This window comes from Macrotis lagotis, chromosome 2, assembly GCF_037893015.1.
Source record: "Macrotis lagotis isolate mMagLag1 chromosome 2, bilby.v1.9.chrom.fasta, whole genome shotgun sequence".
NCBI lineage: Eukaryota > Metazoa > Chordata > Mammalia > Peramelemorphia > Peramelidae > Macrotis > Macrotis lagotis.
Window position 1 is genome coordinate 87,373,171 of NC_133659.1, and position 22,380 is coordinate 87,395,550.

At 33.6% G+C, this 22,380-nt stretch overlaps 1 protein-coding gene across 1 annotated transcript in view; it reads left to right on the forward strand.

Moving 5' to 3' along the window:
- The window catches only part of RGS21 (regulator of G protein signaling 21), a 31,984-nt gene extending 11,805 nt beyond the window's left edge, over positions 1-20,179 (forward strand). The window contains exon 4 of the mRNA XM_074220390.1: positions 19,976-20,179. Coding sequence (XP_074076491.1) covers positions 19,976-20,179 — 204 coding nt within the window. The remainder of the gene's footprint in view (positions 1-19,975) is intronic.
- The last annotated feature ends 2,201 nt before the right edge of the window (positions 20,180-22,380 follow it).

Sequence of the window (22,380 nt, forward strand, 5' to 3'; positions counted from 1 at the left end):
GCTGTTACTTTGGGAGAGTATGTACTTCAAATGATACTGTCATATTTCAAAGCCCTTTTGGAATTTCTCCTTGGGAATTACCTTTAAAGTCTTTGTCACACTCTTCTGAATATCCTCAGTGGTGGAAATTCCTTAGTGGATTTGATTTGCAAAAACAGCCAAGTCATTCAATAACTACTCAATTGAACTACATAGGAGACATGATACATAATAAATAGCATTTGGCTCCAAAATGAGGACTGACCGAAAAAGTAATGAAACTAAGTATTCCAAGTTTGTGTATCTATGTCTAACTTGTGAACGGATTCCAAAAGCAATTCACAAAAAAAGAATTTTAAAAATGATTTAAGCAGAATGTAAAAAACAGTTGGAAAACTACAGAGTTTACCAAAAATTAATGGTGAATTCATGGCAGACAGGTTGTTTGTTTTGTTTCTTAAGTCTTCATTGTCTTATTTAACTTTTATAATCTTATGTAGCCATGTATCATTCTTAATATTCCAAGAAACAGAGTCATTAAGCACAAATAGAGATAGGGAGAGCAATTAAAAATGAACAGAGGAGAAAAAGATTGATTCTGTAGTAAATTTCTAAAAGATACAACAAAGGGAAAATGGAGAAGTTATTCAAGGACAAAGGAAATGATTAGTGAGATAGAAAAACTACACAGAATTGACAAGAAAAGAAACATATGTTTGTTTTAATATTAAGCAATTAAATAAGCTAATGAATATAGAGGAAATTAAAGCTCACAATTAGAAAATTAAATTTTATTAAAGAGATGATTAGTAATCATGTTACCTTTTACAAGAAACCTTTCCCAGTCCTCCTTAATCTTAGTGCAATCTCTCTGAAATTACCATATCACTATTTAGCCTCCCATAGAGAGGAAAGTCATCAAAGCCAGGATCTGGATTGTGGATTGTGACCAGATTTGTGTCTACTGGGGCAAAAATAAACAATAAAAATGTTCCAAAATTGGAATAGTTTGGTGATAGATTAGATGTGAGAAGCAAAATTAAAAGTGTTTTTCACTTCAGCCTTTTCATTTGATTTGAAAAAAATCAGGGGAAGTAAAATCATTTAGACCTTTTCTTTGGCCTCTGAACAATTTTTCTGATAATTTATTTTTCACATTTGACTGAGGAAAAACATTGATTGATACATTGAAAATTATTTTAAACCATTACTTCATCAGGTCAAAAAGAAAATTGATCATCAGCATAGAGAAAAAAAATAATTGATTGTTATATTATACTGAAAGAACAGTTGTCACATAACAGGTAGAAATTATCAAACCTCAGATGACTGTCAATGGAGGAAGAGTTTAAGTTGACAGTTACATAGAAATACAATTAACTTATAAAAACAAGCACAAGTAACCTAGCTTCTAAATTTTCTTATTCCATTTGAGTTAAAATTCATGTAGTACAGCAGAATGTACAGAATTAGAACGTAATAGTTATGACAAGAGATTGCCCAACGGAGAATAACAGAGCTTCCTGGTAGCTGCTCTCCTTCCTTTATGCTCCACTGCCATATGTCTGCTCTGGTCCATCCATACCCTTCTCTTTTTTATCTCCATGTGTAGCTGTGGCTTCAAGATTTTAGATGGTTTTCCCCTGTCTGTCCTACTGTTTATCTGATTTCAGAGGGTCCCTTTTTAAGTTTGACTTCAAATAATGCCAATCTGATGTTTTATTCTCCTCCCCAACTCCAGTTCTCACATCAGTGGTACATCTGCTGTCCTGACTTTGTTGGTGCCATCTTTGGTAGTTCCATCAGAGGTATCTACCATTAGCCCATACTTGTATGAGGTTGGAAACTGCAAGGAAATAAAGATAACTTCCATACACCCAAGCCATACTCCAAAACAACTGCCTAACCTGACCTTGCCCCCTCTTGCTGGTTATAGCTTATGACTACAAGATTTTCTAGTAGAATAAAGTGAGAACAAGTAAGAGTCTCACTCCTGAAGAAGATGCTATTTGTTTGGATCTATTAAAAAATGAATATGATTAATCAAGCTTTTCTTAAATACTCCATACTAGGTATTTTGCTAAGTGCTGAGGATATAAGTAAAATATAAATGAAATAACAATCAACATCTATTCATGGGAACATTAAATTCTAATCAGGAGACAAGTATCAACATGCATTTATATAATAAATAGAAAATCAATAAGTATAAACATAGACAAAGTGCTGGTAAATATATTCATTTCTAGATCACTTCCTTGTTGTGGTGGAGGGTTTTGTGTAGCTCAATGAAATCATGGGCTATACTATGTAGAGATCATAGTGAAGAGTTCTGACAAAAAGATGATTCACTGGAGAAGGTAATTGAGAAACACTCTAGTTTTGCCAAAAATTACAACAGCAACAAAAAAACCTCAACAAATAAACAAAATACAGCCTATGGACAGTATTAAAAGACACCAAAAGATCAGCCCCTCAGTTCAGAAGGTGTCCAACATGTTACTGGGGAAGAACAGAGGACAACTTCAAATATTTCTAGAAAGTAAGGAACTTTGCCAAAGACCAAAAGGAAAATCCACTACAGATGTATTTGGTGAAAAGTAAAGATCAATATTGCATAGGAACCTGAAATATAAAATCTAAGAATCAAATAAAGCTGGATGTGGCCAAGCAGAAGATGGAGATTAAGCATTGACATCTTAAATGGATGGGAATGAGTTAATTGTTCAGATGATCATTATGCATACTGCAATTGGCAAGAAGAAATAGAATAGCCCTCAGTCAATAAATGGGGGTGGAGGAGAGCAGTATTGAGATATTAATCTCAAAAATTACAGAATATGTTTGAATATAAAGCAAATCATTCAATATCACAATACTAATCTGTTCTCCAACCACTGATGCTTATGACACCAAAGTTGATCTCTGAAAACCTACAGTGTCTTCCAGAAATAACAGTTTAAAAAGATGCCAAATTCATCATAAGAGATTGGAATGCTAAAGATGGATATGAAAGAATAATTAGAATAATGAGCAAGTTTGGCCTTGAAGTACAAAATGAAGCAGGGTATAAACTAATTGAATTTTGTCAAGATAATTCACTGGTCATAGCAAATGCTCTTTCAAAAATTCAAAAGGTGACTCTACACATGAACATCATAAGATGTTCAATATTAAAATTGGATAGATTATATACTTTGCAATTAAAAGTGGAGAAGCTCTATAAATGAAGACAATTAAAACAAGACCTAGAGCTGACTGTGGCTCAGATCAGGGCCATCTTAATGCAAGATTCAGAAAAATTGAAGGAAGAAGGGAAAACCAGAAAACTGTTTAAGTATAACCTATGTGATATGCTTTATGAATATGAAGCGGAAATGATAGATGATGTTGTGGATGCAGATGTAAAGCCAGGCATCCTCCAGAATGAAGTCAAAAGTTTTCAGAATCATTGCTAGCAACAATAAGGCTAATGGAATTCCATTTAAGTTATTTAAAATTCTAAAAGATGGTGCTATTAAAATGTTGCACCCTAGGTCTCCCTCTGTGAGATCAGCCTACTCTTGGAGAGTAATAAATTCCTGTCCATTATATACCTTTCATGTGCTTCGGATTGGTGCAGTTAGTTGTAACACTTTGCAATTGTCCTAACTTTTCTCATTCCTTCAGGGGATCAGTCCACTGCCTTTTTTCACTCTCTTAGCTTCTGCTAACCACAATAATATGTATTAAACTTTTTTATTCCTAAATAATGATGCATTCAATGCATTCAATAAGCCAGTAAATATGCATTCAATATGCCAGTAAAAGCCATTCAAAAATGGCTATTATATTGGGAAAATGAGTTTATGTTTCAAACCTAAAAGGGCAATGCAAGGAATATTCAAAAAACCAAAAGGATTTATTTCACATGCCAGCAAGGTTATGCTTTCTATCTCATAAAATAGACTTCAGGATTATGGATTATGGAGAAATCAAGAGTTCAAAAAAAAATCTAATTCTGCTTTATTGATTACTCTAGTCTTTGTGTGGATCACAGTAAAATGTGGCAAGTACTCAAAGAGATGAGAGTATCATATTTCTTACTTGTCTTCTGAGAAATTTATTGGCAGGTCAAGAAGCAATAAAACTAAATATATAACAAACTGATTGGTTGAAGACTGAAAAAAGGAGTAGAATATATATTATTTAACTTAAATGCAGTGTATATCTTGAAAAGTCCCAGGCTGGACAAATCAGAAACTAGAATTAAGAATGGCAGGAGAAATATCAACAATCTCAGATGTGAAGATGATACCATTCTAATGGCAAAATATAATGGAAAATTAAGAAACCTCTAGATGACTATAAAAGAGGAATATGTAAAAGCTGGCTTGAAGTTTAACACTTAAAAAAGTAAGATTATGGTGACTAGTTCCATCACTTCTTGGCAAATAGAGGGAAAAGACATGGAAGCAGTGTCAGATTTTATATTTTTGGACTCAAAGATCACTGCAAATGGTGACTGCAGTCATGAAATTGAAAGATGCTTGCTCCTTAGAGGGAAAGCTATGACAAATCTAGACAGCATTCTAAAAAGCAGAGATGTCATCAGACTGACAAAGGTCTGTGCAGTTAAAGCTTTGGTTTTTCCAGTAGTAATTTATGACTATTGGACTATAAGGAAAACTGAGAATTGCAAAATCAACACTTTTGTGTTGTTTTGGTGCTGGAGAAGACTTTTGAGAGTCCCTTGCATAGTAGCAAGATCAAATCAGTCAATACTTAAAGAAATTGATTCAGACTACTCATTGGAAGGACAAATATTGAAGCTTAAGTAATAGCCTCATAGGACTCATTTGAAAAGATCCTGATGATGGGAAAGATTGAAGACAAAAGGAGGTCAGAAAAGCAGAGGATAGGATAGATTGTTAGTGTCGTGGAAGCAATAAACATGAGCTTCGGTAGCTATCAAGAGCGTAGAGGATGGTAGACCTTAAAAGTTCCTCTATAGAAGATAGTGCTTAAATTGCATATTAGATGAAGGAGACTCAGTAAAGCAGATGTGAGACAAGAGCCCACTGCAGATATATGAGAGAGAGAAAAGTCCAGGTTGTTTTTATTTTCTAAATTGAAGAGTAGAAGGGGTAAAGTGTATGCATGGAGGTACAGCAAGGTATAAAGGATTAATGTTTAACAATACTGGCTTGATAGGTCATGAGGACTCTAAAAATGAAAGAGAAAGCATTTCTTATTTTATCCTTAAGGCAACAGAAAGTCATTGGCTTGATTGAATGGGGAATTCAAATGGCCAGCTATGTGCTTAAGAAAAATTATTTGCCTGTAGTTTGTAGACAGGAGGAATTAGGAGACTGTTTCAAATATCTAGACAAGAGATGATGAGATCTTGAAATAAAAATGGTAGAAGTAAAAAAGGGAAAAATGAGTAAGATATGAGAAATATTGTTAAAGAAGAAGTGGAATGATTTGTCAATTAGTTGGATATGTTGGATGATAGATGAGAATCAATAATGCCAAGGTTATGAGCCTGAACTACTAAAAGGAAGGTGATACCTTTGAAATAAAAAAGTTTGAAAAATGAGAAATTTGGGAAGGAAAAGGGCATGAGGTCAGTTTTACACATGCTGAATTTAAAATATAGCCAAGACATATAGTTTGAAATGGTGAATAGGATCTGGTGAACAGAACTGAAATATAGTAAGGTGTTGTGTGTGTGTGTGTGTGTGTGTGTGTGTGTGTGTGTGTGTGTGTGTTAGGGGGCTGTTAGTAGTAGAGATAGCATATGCAAGAATGTATATGTGCATATGTTCATATATAAATATATATGTACAATATGCTTGATGTATTTCTCTGTATATGCAGATGTATGTTTACATATTTTCCTGTGAACCATTTGCATAGAGATGGATATAGGAATAATATATGACAAGACAATATATGAATCAGTGCAAAAAAAAAAAAGGCGGGCAGGATACTGTTTACATCATTCTCCAAGAGGAATATAGAATTTACCCAAGTAGAGTAGTCAAGGAAAACTTATCATATAAGGTTTTTGCAGTTGAATTAAAATTTTGAAAAGCATGAATAGAATTATCCCTCCTGTTTTTGCTAAGGTAAATAGCCAAGGTTTCTTCAACAAATTCTCAAACAGATTGATCCTATATCCCTCATCATTCTGATTATCTCCTCTTGAGACCTTCCAATTTATCACTCTTTTTTAAAATATGAAACTCTGAACTGAACAAATATTCCACTGCCCTTTTCTAAAAAATATTCTTTCTTAATTCAGCCTGAGATCCTATTAACTTTCTTAATTACCATATCACACTTGACACATACTGAGTTTTTAATACATACTAAAATACCCAGAAATTTTCCCCAGCAAATTGATGCTGGACACTCTTCTCTCATCTTATAATTGCCAAGCTGATTTTTTTGAGCCCAAGTGTAATGCTTTACATTCAAGTTTATTCAATTTCATCTTACTAGTATTGGCCCAACAATTTAGTTTATTGAGATCTTCTTGGATGCTGATTCTACGATCCAAAGCATCTGCTCTCCTTCCCAGGTTTGACACGTGAAAATTCGTTAAGCTACAACCTATATCTTTCTCTGAATCTTGAATAAAAATGTTAAATAGCATATGATCAAGCATGGATGCCAATGCCACACCACTGGAGACTTCATTCCAAGTTGACACTGAAGCATTGTGTGTTCATTGAGACTGATCCTTGCATCACTTTTGAACCTTTCTTGTTTTACCTAGCTCACATCTCTAATTTTTTCCACAAGAGCGTAATATTTTGATAAATTTTAAGTAAATTAGATATGTCTTGTCTGACTATATTTCTTTTTTTAAAAAATAAGACTTAGGCAGTGGGAAGGGGAGAAAGTAGATTTTTCTAAACTAAAATTTTTAACTAAAAAATTAAACATAGTTTAAATATAGCAAGCTTTAGGGGCTACAGATATGGTTTGTTGCATGTATTTTCAAATAAGATCAGTTAGTGTTAGTTTTGATTAATCCCTTTATTACAAGAGAGTTTCCTCAGACAGGGATAATCTGAAAACCTTTTAATGTCAAAAGAAAATATGTTTATAAAAATAAAAAATGAAATAAAAACCTAGGCAAGCTATAGCTATTGTATTTCTGTGATTCACAGGTTTAGTAACCTTGTCAGAAAGGAATGAAATTAGTCTGGAATGGTGTATTTTTTATGAAGCTCTGGTAGTTCTTTATGACTACTGCTTTCTTTTCTAGATTTTGAGTAACCACAACTTTTAATACTCTCTGCAATTTTGCTTAGAACTGGTTTTTTTGGTCTATAGTTTATAGACTTCATTTGATGATTTATTATTATTTTTATTATTACTATTATTACATTTTCCCTTCTTTAGTTCTGTGGTACTTTTCTACAGTTTTTCATAGATCATTGAAAGTGACTCAAAAATTTAACCTGCCATTTATTTATCCTGAGATACAGTTTATCTGTACCTAAATACTTGAAATCTTCAAAGGCTGTCATTAATTCTCATTATCTCCTTAATTCTCTATTGATCATTTGTTTTGTTTTTTACCTTTAGGCCCCAAATTATTTTTCTTGTCACAAAAAGTAGAAGAAATAAAAATTAAGTAGTCCTACCTTCTCTCCATCATATACACATAATATATATATATATATATATATATATATACATGCATGCATACATACGTATATATCAGTATATGTATATATTATATAATATTCTCTATTATTAGACATCATTGAAGTTGTCTGTCTCTTTTCAATTTCATAAGTTGTCTGTCTCTTTTCAATTTCATCTTCCTGACTTCTCTACTCTAATGCAAAATGTTAACAACCTCTTATGACGATGTCATGTATTTCCATCTCAGAATTCTGTGATGACAAAAGAATAACATTCTGGTCCAGGATGTTTTTAGAAAGGCATTCTCAACTTCCTAGTTCTTAATTCAAATTCCTACCCTTATGAAAATATTTCAGCATATAAATCTATCAGTAATTATGCCAAAGGTTAGTCACATTTAAGAGTGTAAACTGTTATTTAAAAAGGTGGACAGAAAATGAATACATGTGTGTGTGCATGCACTCATATGGATAGTCACAGGTAATTTTCATCAACATGATTTTTAGAGGAACTCTTATAAAAGAAGTTGAAGACTCTGTAAATTCATTTTGGTGAGATCTTTTGCATATGCATGCCCACATCCCCTTTGCATTATGGAAAATCCTTTCTTAGATACATGCTAACTTTTAAATGAGAGCAGCTTGGTTGATTTGAATCTGAGAGCTGTTGCACTCTTCATTCAAATTATGCAAATAAAATTTAAAGAACTACTTTAGGGTTAAAGGTAGTAAACAGGTTTACTTGAAAATTAGTACTTACCACTACAATAACTTCTCAATTGGAAAAAAAGAGACGGAAACCCTTAAAAAAAAAGAGCTAAAGGAATTAAGAACTGGTGGTGTAGAGAAGAGGGATTTTGTTTGCATATTTTCCCTGTTAAGAGAAGCATATGAATATTGCAAAGGATGCTCATCTCAGAAGATGCCAAAGAGGATAAACCACCAAGGAATATGCACTCAAAGTTAAGCTTATTTTTGAACAAATGCCATAAACAGGCTTTAGTTTGCAAATTGTTTTAAATCAATCAGTAATATTGGTATATAATGCATTGTGTTAAATAAGTCTAAGGTATAACAATACTGATTTAGAACCTGATAAGAAATTAAAGCTCCATGGTTAACTCCCAAATAGCTTTCTAAATTGTACAGTGGGATGCCTCTGATAATTACTACCTGAAACAGATCATATGGCCATTGAAGTCTTCTCTTCTCCAGGCTGAGCATCTTTAGTAATCAAAAACCATTTGTCATTCTGCTTACTCCCCATCTATATTTTTCTTTTAGATCTACCATTGTCTTCCCTAAAATATAACATTCAAACTGAATATATAACTCCAGAGGTAATTTGATTCAGCTGGCTAAAATGGTATCATCACTTCCTTCTGAGGAATGGAATTAGTTGTACATTTCTTAACTTGCCTAAAAGCCCATTTTGCTGACAGAAAACACTGTTCAATTACATTTAACTTGCATGTCTCAATTTCCAAGATTTTTTTCTCATATAAACGTATGTAGCCTTGTTTTTCCCATTCTGTAGAGTAGGTAGAATTCTGCATCACCAAGAGCCAAGGTCATCTCAAGATTTCTCTAGCTGTTATTCCTCCTTCCTGCATGCAGAAATCTGATTCTATCTACTTTTTTTTGAGATAGGAATTAAAAAAGATGACTACATTGGAGTATACTTAACCAGCCATATTCTGATCCAAATCAACAAAAGCTGAGAAAAATAAACAGTAACAATTTCATGCAGTTGTGTCCTTAAAAGTGATAATAGGTGGATCCTTGCACCAGATTCAAGTTAGCAAAGTTTAATTAGGTGCTTACATTGTATAAAATATTTTGCTAAAAACTAGAGATATAAATGCAAAAAGTGGTTCTATTCCTATGGAAATTAACAATTTAATGGGGAGATAACATGCAAAAAACTGTACATATCACATAGACTATATAAATAGGAGGTAAGTCACTATATAACATTCTACACAAATGTGACAACCCATAAAAACAAACAGTAGATAGAAGTAATATTTTGTATGAAGGTCAAAAAGGAGTTCAATGTCGTTGGATTGCAGAGACAAGTAGAATCTGGATTCATAATGTAGATGCTTCCTTCAACTGATTCCTTCAAAATTTTATTCTAGTGATCCTCCCACATTCTCAAAAGTCTGATTTTATTTTGGGAAACAATTAATTATTCAAAACTCAAACTGGCAAACACAGTATTCATGCTATTCGGCTATAAGCATCAGAAGGTCAGTTGCTGTATCTTATTCCTTTTTATAAGCACATGCTCAAAGGTGATTATAAATAAAAGATAATCAAGGGATGCAGTTTGCTGGGTTTGAGGGGCCCTTATGCAGCCAGTGGTAATTGAAGTTGGAAAGGTAGATTGGAACTAGATTATGGATGGATAGCCTTGAATGCTAGGTTTGGAGACAAGCTAGGGTCAGATGACTTGGAATCCATTTATCATTTAACCACTTACTACTTATACAATCAATATTTTTAATAGAAAATTTGGTTTTAAAAAAATCCTCCTTTTCATTTTTAAAATAGAAATATCCTCCTTGAGTCATTGTAACAATTATTTGTCAAATGCCTTTGTGTATTCAGCTCTTGGGAGAGATACTGTGACATATAATAAGATAGGTTCCCTGCCCTTCTCATGCTCTTTTTATTTACAATACTAGTCTGTAAGGATTCACCACTTTTAAAAAAAAGCTATTCTCAAAATATAATGAATCACCACCACTCTGAATCATAGATTTTGAAGGTAATTTTTGTTTTGTTTTGGTTTTTTGGGGTTTTTGCAAGGCACATGGGGTTAAGTGGCTTGCCCAAGGCCACACAGCTAGGTAATTATTAAGTGTCTGAGAACGGATTTGAACCCAGGTACTCCTGACTCCAAGGCTGGTGCTTTATCTACTATGCCACCTAGCCGCCCCCCACTACGCCACCTAGCCACCCCTGAAGGTAATTTTGAAAAAGGAATTCCATCTAAAAGAATCACAAAAGATCTGTGTGGGACTGGGTTTACTTTCCTCTCCTCTACCCTTCTCCCTCAGTGTTGCTAGAATGAATCTAAATCTTGATACAAGAAGAAAAGACTTAAGTGATGTTTATAAGGGGAATGATAAAAGTGAGAAAGTAATACTTGCCTCCTTCTTAGATCCCTTGTTTTAATGATTTATATTTCCTCAATCACAAAATCAGTCTATGTTTAGCATCAATCAACTCACCAATCTATCAAGCACACTACATACATCGGGTGCTTAGCAAATTCATATTGGTTGAGTTTTTTGGTCTGCTATGAAAGGAGAATGAGGGAATTGAATTTATGAGAATTATAGTTAGTCCCTGTCAGCTCTAAATCTGTGAACCTGTAATGATAATTATGAGGAGCTAATCTGAATTTTTGATCAGAAATCAACATGATGAAAGAGAAATGCATTTAGAAGTAATGTGCAGGTAGAAATTGGTATACTATGAAAGAAAGAAAATGACTGCCAAAGATTTTAAAACTTTTTTTTTAAACTTGAAACCATCTGAAGGTCTAGAAAATATCTAAGCATGAGAATGAAACAATCATAATACAAGAAGATGAAACTTGCAGTGGTTTACAGATAAAAGGGAAATGACTGGAATACAGACAATCAATTAAGGAAATGAGATAATAGTAGTCTGAATTACAATAATCTCAGTGGAAATGGAAATTAGATATGAGGGAAGGAAGGAAGGAAGGAAGGAAGGAAGGAAGGAAGGAAGATTTGTCAATAGCAGGCATCAGGGTATGGAAAAGAAATGTCCAACACATGACTTCAGCCACAATACTCTCAAGTAGACTTATACAAGATTGCAATGAAATTTGGAGGATTTTTTTTTTGTTTTTTGCAAGTCAATGAATAGGGTTAAGTGGTCACACAGTTAAGTAAGTTTTAAGTGTCTGAGACTGTATTTGAACTCAGGTCCTTCTGACTCCAGGAAATATTTTTTAAAAAATGAAAATACAAAAAAATAGATAATTTTGACATGTTATCTAAGTCAATATGTGCATGCAATGATCCTTATATATATGGCTTAGTGGAACCCTTTTCCAACTGAATGTGACATCACTAGTATAGAACCAGTACAAGAAAGAAAATTTGGAGATCTGAGTTTTAATCCTAATTCTCATTCTTTCTACCCATGTGTTAAGCATTTTAACATCCCTATGGGACAGATAGGTGGTGGAGTGGATAGAGCACTGGTCTTGGATTCAGGACAACAGGAGTTCAAATCCAGTCTCAGACACTTGACATTTACTAGCTATGTGACCTTGAGTAAGTCACTTAACCCTGATTGCCTCACATCCAGATCCTGATTTATATCTGGACATTGGAACCAGATGTCTCTGGAGGAGAAATGAGGTCCCCCTCACTCAAATCCAATTCATGTGCTTGTCATGGCATCACCTCCCTGATGTCGTGGTCTTCAAAAATGAAGTAGAAACATTATTATTAACATCATTCTGACTCACTATTGCTCTTTGAAAAACAAAAGTAGATTAGATTATTAAGATCACTTATTCAAAAATTATGATGTTTTATTCTTCTTTTCGATATAAGGGATAAGGGATAAGGAAAACAAAGAATATAAAAAAAGAGTTCAGAGTTTTGAACTTAGATGACTAAGGAAAGAATGATATTTAGCCCATAGTAATTCAGAACTTAATACAAGAAGGCAGTTTGTAAGGCTGAATTATGAGTCTATTTAAGCATCTTGATTATGAAGTGTGGTTTGGGATGTTGTATTGGAAATGATTATAAATATATAGGATTGATGAAGTTCATGAAAACTTCATAGGGTGGCTTCATACTTTTTTTCTGAAAAAAAAGTCTGGTAGTTTTAATGTATCCAAATTAAACATATCAATAGTGTTATTTGGCAGTTTAAAAAAAGTATTATGTGATCTTGGACTAGTCTTTGAGATTAAGTCTGATTTTTTTCATGGTTTAACTCCTAGATGTGGAAATATCTTCTAGCAAAGAAGGCCATATTCTTCTCTATAATGTAGATTGTCTTTTCTGTAATGTAGTCTTAGAGAACTGACTAGAGTAATTAGGGGTTAAATACCAAGCTAGGGTTCACACAGTCAGTATAAGTCAGAGAAAAAAATTTGAACCAGTTCTTCCTGGTCACCTCTCAATCCCACATCAGAATTCCTCTCTTTATGTAATGCAAGTATATGTAAAGGGAGAGGTAATAATTTTATTATATTATTACACACTTGCCTGGTCAGATCAATCTGGCATATTAGGCTTAGTTTTGAGCACGATACTTTAGGAAAAACACTGATAAAGGCGGAGATCATGCAAGGGACAATGAACACTAGGGTGCATAGATCTTCATGTATCTGAAGATTAGACCTGGAGAAAGGCAAATTGAGGCTAGTGTAAAATAAATAAATTCTACAAATAAGTGCTATGACAAATTTGAAAAAATTCGATCCATTGCAAAGAGGTAGTGTTCAACTTTCATTTTTGCAAAATGTTCTCCCTCCATCCCTTTATTCCCCCTCTCTGAGGAAGCAAGCAATCTGATACATTATATATGCACAATCACATTAAGTACATTTCCACATTAGTCATGTGGTAAAAAAAGAAGAATCAGAATAAAAGGAGAAAAACCATGAACAACAAAATACAATAAAACAAATTTTAAAAGTGAAAATAGTACATTTTGATCTACATTCAGATTTCTTAGTTCTTTCTCCTCATTTGATCAGAAATCTTTTAAAATACTCTAAGATCACTGTATTGCTGAGAAGAGCTAAATTTATCATGCAATGTCGCTGTTACTGTGTATAATTTTCTCTTGGTTTTGCTCACTTTAGTCAACAACAGTTCATGTAAATCTTTCTAGGTTTCTTTGAAATCTATCTGCTAATCATTTCTTATAGTACAATAGTATTCATCACATTCAAATTCTACAAATTCTTTAGCCATTCCCAATTAATGGACATCCCCCTCAATTTCCAATTCTTTGTCACTAAAAAAAAAAAGAAACAGTTGCTATAAATATTTTTGCACATGTGAATTCTTTTCCCCTTTTCTATAATTACTTTGGGATACCAAAGAGTGATATTGATGGATAAAGGGTATGCACAGCTTTATACTTCTTTGGGCATTGCTCTAAATTACTCTTCAGAAAGGTTGGATCAATTCACAATTACCACAACAAATTAAAATAGCCTTTGTCACAAAGTAGCAGGTCTTTAAGTAGAAAGATGACCAATTGCCAGAAGGAATTTTCATTTGGGAAAAGGATGGACCAGATGATCCCTGACATCCCTTCCAAAATTAAGGATCCATGATATTGTGATATTTTGAGGGATAGGAATATAAATTTAGGAATCTTTCCCACAAGTCACTAAATGCAAAGAATTACATATTATTTTCTTTTTTAAAAAAAATTATTTATTTATTTTCATTTATATGCACATGTAAATTTTAAGTTACAAAATTTTTGTCCACACTCCCTTCCCACCCCACCCCCAGTGGCAAACAACCAGGTTAGTATTGTACATCCATACATATTTTGATAAACCTGTTTACAAATTAATAGTTTTTGGTATGAGGAATTAGGATTAAGGGAAAGAGATACATAAGAGATAATTTTAATGAAGTGTTCATCAGATTAGAAGAGTTTTTTTTGGTAGGTGTGCATTTTGTTGTTTTTCTTGATAGCATAGTCCATAGCCAGTCTAATATAGTGGTCCTAGATCTCTGAATTGCTGAGAGGAGCTGTTTCCATTAAATTTGATCATCTCATAATCCAACCATTTATGGTTTCTTATAGAACAATATTGTTCCATAGTATTCATGTACCATAACTAGTTAGTTTAGCTATTCCCCACTTGTTGGGCATCCCCTCAATTTCCAATTCTTCGCCACTACAAAACGAGCTGCTATTGCTATTTAGTGCATATTATTTTCAAGAAAAGAATGAATTTAGAATAGAAAAGAGATTTTTTTATCTTGAATAAGGAATAGAAATGTAGGCTTTGAGCTGGAGGAAAGGAAAAATCACGCAAATCTTATTAGAACTATTTTAGTGAACAATTTGGTAGCAAGATGTCCACTGAGAGTCAAGAAACTGGAAAAGAGGAGGAAGGATTGTAGATGTAGAAGCTAAAAGTCAGAGAAAAAAAATCCTGTGGGGATTTGGATAATGCAGGAGAATTAATAAAAGAAAGGGGAAAAAGGAAATGAAAAATGTCAGCACCTTCTCACAAGTCCAGTGGAGAGGTACTGCTCACCAATCAATGTTATCAGACTATATTAAGATCTTTCAAGTTTACTCAAGCATTGTGAATCAAACTTAGGGTTTCTACTTTGGACTTTTCTAGGACCTTCTTTGATATTCAAAGACCTCAGGCTACTTGAGAATCCTCTGGAATTCTTGACCTTCTAGGTCTCAGCTAAAACAAAACAAAACAAAAACCACACACTTTTTCCCCCTGGGTTACCTTAGTGATCTTCTCCCCTCAGGCATATTGCCTAATTAAAGACTAATTCTAACACTGCAGTTAATACCCCACCCTGGAACTGAATTTTATCAGAGGAGTCCTTACCTGACTTGTACTTGCCCTACCAACCATTAGGTCTGAGATCTCTTGGCTGTTTCCAAATGAATTAAAACCTACAAAGAAAGAAAAAAGGTAAGGTGAAAACTTTTTCCTAATGATAATCCTTTCCCCAATTACAATGACCTAACAAACATAATTTTACTTCCTGGATCATTCCTTAGAGTCCAGTAAAATTATCATGCACTTAGTTTTTCTTTTTACTCAGCTTTGACCACAAGTGTTTTTATTGTTAGGAATATTTTGTTGACAAAATTTTTCAAAGGGGCCATTTATCCCCCCTTTATTAGGGTCTTAAAATTTCATATTCTTGTAACATATGCATATATACATATATGCATATATATCCACATACAATATGTATATATTCATGTGCATCTTTATATATCTCTTTTGGGGGTAAACATCAGCCAAATCTATAATTTAATCTATATAAATACTTCTGTATTCTCTTTTCCAATTCAGATTGGGCTGTTCAGTTCCTTAGAGAATAACAATGTTGTTTGGAGTAATGAGAGTTTAAGTGACTTGCTCATGATCTTAAAAACCAAATGTCTCCATGGAAGGAATTGAAAATATTTTTCTTGCCAATGAGGTCAGCTTTCTAGTCTTTAAGATCAACTGCCCCTCAACATAGTTGTGCAGAATAAAATGGCTAAGCTTTTTTTTCTTTTTTAAGCAGAATTATTTCTTCATAGGAAATCATTGAAAGAAAAGCAAAACTGAGATTTAAGATGTAGATTGACTTTTCTTTATATCTGTCCAGAATCAAGGCTAAAATTTCATACTTTTACATTCAGTTGTGCTACTATTTCTTCATTGTCCTATATTTTTAAATTTCAAATAGATAAAGACCTTCAGTTTTGGAATTCAATGTCCCCAACTGTCAGCTACCTAGTAGCAGAATTCATAATGTTCCACAAATTGTTTGTGGTCTAGATCCCCTTTCTTAATTTTTGATCAGTCAAATAATTTTGCATTCTCTGAACCCAGATCCTTCTTTTTCAATATTGGACTTGAAGGATTCTCTGGGGATAAATTCTGCATCCCAGAAACAATGTTAGATTCCATAGTCATCTTGGTTTTAATTCAAATGTACAAAGGTGTTAGTCAAAAAGAATTTACAAGGTCTTATATAGTTGAGGCATTATGTTAAATTCTGAGGATATTATTTTTTATTTTGGGGGGGGTTGTAAGGCAATGGAGTTAAATGACTTGCCCAAGGTCACACACCTATGAGAATATTATTTAAAAGGCAAAAAACAAGGTTCTTGCCCTCAAGGATCTTATGTTCTAATGAGGGAGACATGTAACTAAAAAACTTCATATAAGATATATATATATATATACAGAGTAGATAGAAGATCATCTTAGAAGAAAGGGATTAGTAGCTTAGTAGGTACATTGGGGTAGCTAGAATAAAAATTAAGAATTCAGCAGTAACTTTGGATCAGTGCCAGACTACAGAAGGTTTAAAAGACATTGGCAGGAGAAATGAAGGTACCTAGGAAAAGATGGTATTCTCAAGAAGTTAAGCTGAAGAAAATACAAAAATGATAAACAGCAGGGATGAGAGATTAATAAGATTTTTTTTTAGGGGGTAGGATGAGGCAAAACATGAGCATTTTTTAAATAGCTAGGAAAGAATGATTATATGGAAAGAGAGTCCAGATTATAGAGAGAAGGGAATCATAATGGGGCAATACAGAAATGTGGTTGGTGGTAAATGTTTAACAATGGACTCAGGAAGGAAAATCATTAACACTTTATTAAGACTAGACCCAGTCAACAAAACAAAACAAATCTCATTTGCAGTGATTATGATTTCTGAGTCGTATTCCATTTTAGTTTTCCCAGGAAAAATTTAATGTGAGATAGAAAAACAGAGCAGACTCTGGCATACTCCTGGGGACAAAGATCTTAGGGAAGGGAGGGACATAGATCAATAGAGGAAAGAGTCACCTCTTCATGTGAAATAGGGATGATGGATGCAATCCTGGAGAAATATATTTGAGAAATAAGAGATAAGGATGAAAAAGGGAGTTTTTGGTGAATGATCTCAACTTTTTTTTTAATGAAGTATGAGTCTTCAACTGAAAGGGTAGGAGGGGTTCTGTTTAGGAAAATTAAGAAAGGGTGTTTCTCACTCAATAGGGTATAGAAATCTATCTCACCCTAGAGGAAATTGAAAGGGGATGGGATAAAGGGCACAGGGGCAGGGCAGGGTGGGGTTGAAAGTGATAAAGGTTAGAGAAGATGAGGGGAGAAGGTAGTCAAATACAACACTTTTATTTTGCAGGGTTGTGGGGTTGGGTGGTTTGCTCAGGGTCACAGGGCTAGGTGATTGTTAGGTGTCTGAGGTGGGATTTGGACTCAGGTCCTCCTGGGTCCAGGGCCAGTATTCTGTCCACTGTGCCACTTGGCTGCCCCCAACACACTTTTAAGGAGTGACAAGGTGAAAAGAGAGAGAGAGAGAATAGAAAAAAAATTAGGAGTGGGAAGGAATAGATGAACAGTTAGTAATAGCAACTGTGGGGAAATAAATATTGATGCAACTTCTCTGATTAATTTATGATTTAAAAAAATGTGTTTCCAGACCAGAGACAGAACCGATGTTATCTGAACACAGACTGAAGTGAAATTATTTTCTTTTTCTCTTATTTTATTTTTTATGGGGTTTCCCTGACTTTGTGGGGGGAGGTGAGGTCATGTTTACTTTTGCAACAAGACTGTTTTAGTAATGTGCAAATAAATAAACTTTTTAAAAAGAAGGGATATTTCTGATAATAAAGGATTGACTTCCTGAACTGAGGACCCAGTCAAGATTATATAGTATACATAAACAGGAAGGAGAGGGCACAAGTAATCTAAGGTTTTGGTTGGTTAAGTGTGATTGATCAGAGAGTAAATTATACCAAATCTAAATAGGGTTATGCTGTCAGTTTAGCCAATTCAAGGTTGATGACTTGGAAGATAACTGAAGAGGGAGTTATAAGAGGTCACACTGATGATGAAGAACAAAGTTTGCAATAATAAGAAAAGTTTATGATAAGAAAAAGAAATTTCAGGAGCAGCTAGGTGACACAGAGGATAAAGAACCAGCCCTGGAGTCAGGAGTACCTGAGTTCAAATGTGACCTCAGACACTTAATAATTACCTAGCTGTGTGGCCTCAGGCAAGCCACTTAACCCCATTTGTCTTGCCAAAAATCTAAAAAAAAAAAGAAAAAAAAAGAAATTTCAAAATTTTTAAATATACTTCTGAATATATCAAGTGATCTTATGGTTCTTTATCAGAGTGATAATGTCATCCAAGTGAATTGGATTTAAGTGAGGGAAAGCTGTGCAAAATCACCAGCCTGACTTTCTCCCCAAGAGCTATGTGGATTCACTGGTCAGATGTGGATTAGGACCTCTAGAGATGGCCCTAGGATACAGTAGAAGACTTTATTCTGAGGTCTCAGTTTGACTGAGGCAATGCTCATCCAGCAATTAAAGCTAGGTAAGAAAAAAATGAAACAAAGACTGGTCTCTTTACCTATTCCAAAACAAAACAAAGAAACAAAAAATAAATCTGGGAAAGGAAGACCCTGAGGGTTTCTGGCCAAAATAGAAAAATTGCTATTTACATTCATTCAGAGCAAAACAAACAATAACCAATGAGTTTGGCTGGGATTTCAGTGACCAAAATTCATAGTCTTTTGAGCAGAACATCCAAATATAGGAGTTTAAGGGTGTTGCTATTTCTATGAACAGAAGTGGTGAAATAGAGGCACAGATTGTGAGAATTTGGTAGATTGAAGAATGAGGAGGTTTGGGTATTTGAGGGATACAGCTTAGTGTTAGTGTTTTATTTGGTCCATTAGGAAGCAACTAAGGACTAGGGAAAAAGGAGTCCCTGGCACATGGGGATAGGAAGGTATTAATAGAGGCTGTTTTAAAACATTTCTGTTTTGGGAAATATTAGCATGACTTTTTAAAAATTAGATTCATAGTATATTGATAAGATCAGTGAGCCACAATGAAATCCCTTGCCTCCTAGGAGAGCACACCACAAATTCCTGCCCCCAGGCACAAGACAAAACCCCATTAACAGAACAATAAATCCCTGCCCTAGTCTAAAAGTCTTTGAGCTATTGCCTCTTTAAAAGCTCACTAACTCCATGGTTGAGTAGCTGGTCTTTGGGAAGCATGATCCCCCAGGTAACCTCTCATGCTCCTATACCTTTCCTTACTGCTTATCCTCTCATAGCAGCTGCTATTTTTGTTTATGCTGCTAATCTTTCTTTTCCTTAGCTTCTGTTTATCCACAGCAATACCTAAATAAACTTTTTTAATCCCTAAATTCTTCTGGGTCAGAATCTGTCTTTCAAGTAAATTCTTTTTTTTTAATCTTTTTTTATCAAGTAAATTCTTTTATGTTTGCTCAAATCCCTGAAACCTCTAGCTGCCACATATTTTTCTGGCAACAATATGATAAACCTTGTTACTTAATTTATCATTTGACAAGTATAAGTAATGCTTTTAACTGCATTTCTTGTCAATGCTATTTCTCTCAAGCTTTATTGAAAGTGTTATCATATTGAGTAATGAATGACCTTCCTGCTATTTTGCATCTAATCTGCTTTGTGTTTTGAAAATAAATTCAAAACATATTTGTTTCTGTAGAAAACTTGGAACCTTCAATACAGCCTAATTGCCATACCATGTGACCTTATTTCCCATAGATTAACATTGACTTCAGTACCAGAGACCTCATCTCAAGGAATATCTCAGATCCAACTCTCAAATGTTTCGATGAAGCTCAGAGGTTGATTTATAGTCTCATGGCCAAGGACTCTTTTCCTCGTTTTCTAAAGTCAGAGGCTTATAAGAAACTGGTAAATAGTCAACAGGATGGAAATCATAAAAGATGGCTCCCCTTTTTGTGAAGAAGGTAAATGTTAATATTTAGAGTCTTCTATTGAGCAATTGTGATATTGAACTATATGTAAAACACATTACATCATGACTAAATTCTAGAATATAAAATTTCCATAGGATTCTTTCAGTACAGCAGTTAGAAACTTTTATTCTACTGATAGAAGGGAGAAAAAATTTTCAAATTATACATCAGATCTAGTTGTTTAAGATATTTGTTTAGAATCCATTAATTTTATCATATGTTTAAAATTCTCTTCCTTACAGAAGGTATGAGGGGTTTGTATAGAGCTATAATAAACCCATTAATGACAAATGGAAATTCTTCTAATACTAAAATATCAATAAAGTTATGAATCTTCATTTTACAGAGCAGGAAGCTGTGTAAAACCTTACTTTTCATTCTGAGTACCATCTCTGTTGTTTAAAAACCTTATTTCTATAAAAAAAGAGCATTTAAACCAAAACAGTCCCTTTCATGTGTTTATTATTCCATTTTCATGTGTACTTATTCATTTTCATGTGTATTATTCATGGTCAAGTGTAAGTTACCTAGCCAGCCATTTTCTCTAGGCTGCTTCAGAAAGTCATTTGTAGATAAAGAATAATGCTGTATATGTTTAATTACCTTTATCTAATGTGCATTAAAATTGATGATTATTATCAGTTCAATGAGGGCTTGGTAGAACATTTCGATTCTACTGGCTCATGGACTCTAAACTCAAAGGACTGGGATTCATATCTTGCTTTTGAATTTGTTACATGATTTTGGGAAAGGTTCTTAACCTCCCTATGCATTAGTTTCTTTATCTGTGAAATGATAAAAGTTGAACTAGACTACCTCAGTGTTCCCTTCCAACTTCCAGGTATATGACCCATGGAAACAGTCTCAAAGTATAGAGATAATCCTGAATTGAAGTGAGATCTGAGTTTAGGAAAAAGAGATTTGGTTTAGAACTAAATTTGTTAAATAGGGAAGTTATTCAGCTATTTAATAGGAGTATATACAGATAAATAAATGGAATGAGGGAACAAGGAGAAGCATTGGAGCATGATTGCCATCCCATCATCCAATCTTATCTATTCTATACAGTTATCTTCATATAGGAAAATGATTGATTATGCATATAATCAAAGCATTCCCAGATACTTCTTCTCTTAATCTATTCAAAAGTTATAAAATTCTACTTCTTCTTAAAATAAAAGTAGATTCATTTATTCCTTGTTCCCTTCATTGCACAAACTTTTATTATACACCTTCTATGTCCCAGGCACAGGCACTGTACTGGTGCTGAGAATACAGAAACAGAAATTAAGCAGACCCTCTATTCAAGTAGCTTACATTTTAATGGGGAAAACTGCCTGACCTATAACACAAGTACTAACTATATAAAATATCAATACAAAATAATGAGAGGGGGAAATGGAAGCAGAACCTCTTGTCTCAGTGACAGGCAGAGTTGTGATCAAAGAAGTAATGAATAAGCAGTTATTGAAGCTATTGATGTACTATTAGTTAAATTCATTTACATTGTTATGAAAAGATTTGTTGTTATTATCGTTTTTCCTAACAGGGAATGGGTAACTGACATTGCTATGAAAAAGTGACTAAACTAATTAGTCTGTGTTTTATCTAACATTGTTAACATAGAAAAACATGCAAATTATAAGAAAAATAATAAATGGAGTACATCATAACTCAGTTTAGTGAGTGAAAAATAAATATAGCTTTGATTGTGGTAGCAATGATATACAATTATGAGCATTTCAATGAAAATAATGCTAGCTAGACTACAACAATCTACTGGAGAAAAAAAAAAACCGTGGTAAACTTCATTCTCACCTCCATTTAACTTTATTCCTTCTTAAAGCTACTCAAAAGGGGAATGTGAATGAAAGACAGAATTGAAGCCAACACCTCCTGAGTTTCAATTACATGAATTCTACAAGAAATAACATGATATCAGAGTGTATAGTTAGAGAATAATCTTTCTGAAAGTCAAATGACACTGGAATCCTATAATCCATTCATTTATTCATGACCAAAACACCTTTGTAAAAGTCAAAAGAATTCAAATATAAAAATTCATAATTTTGATATTATCTTAAAGTCATGTGTATTCTTCCCTTATAAAAAGTGTATCTTGACTATAAAATATGCTTTAAAATTTTACAGTCAAAAAACTAAAAACAAAAACAAAAATTTTTAAAT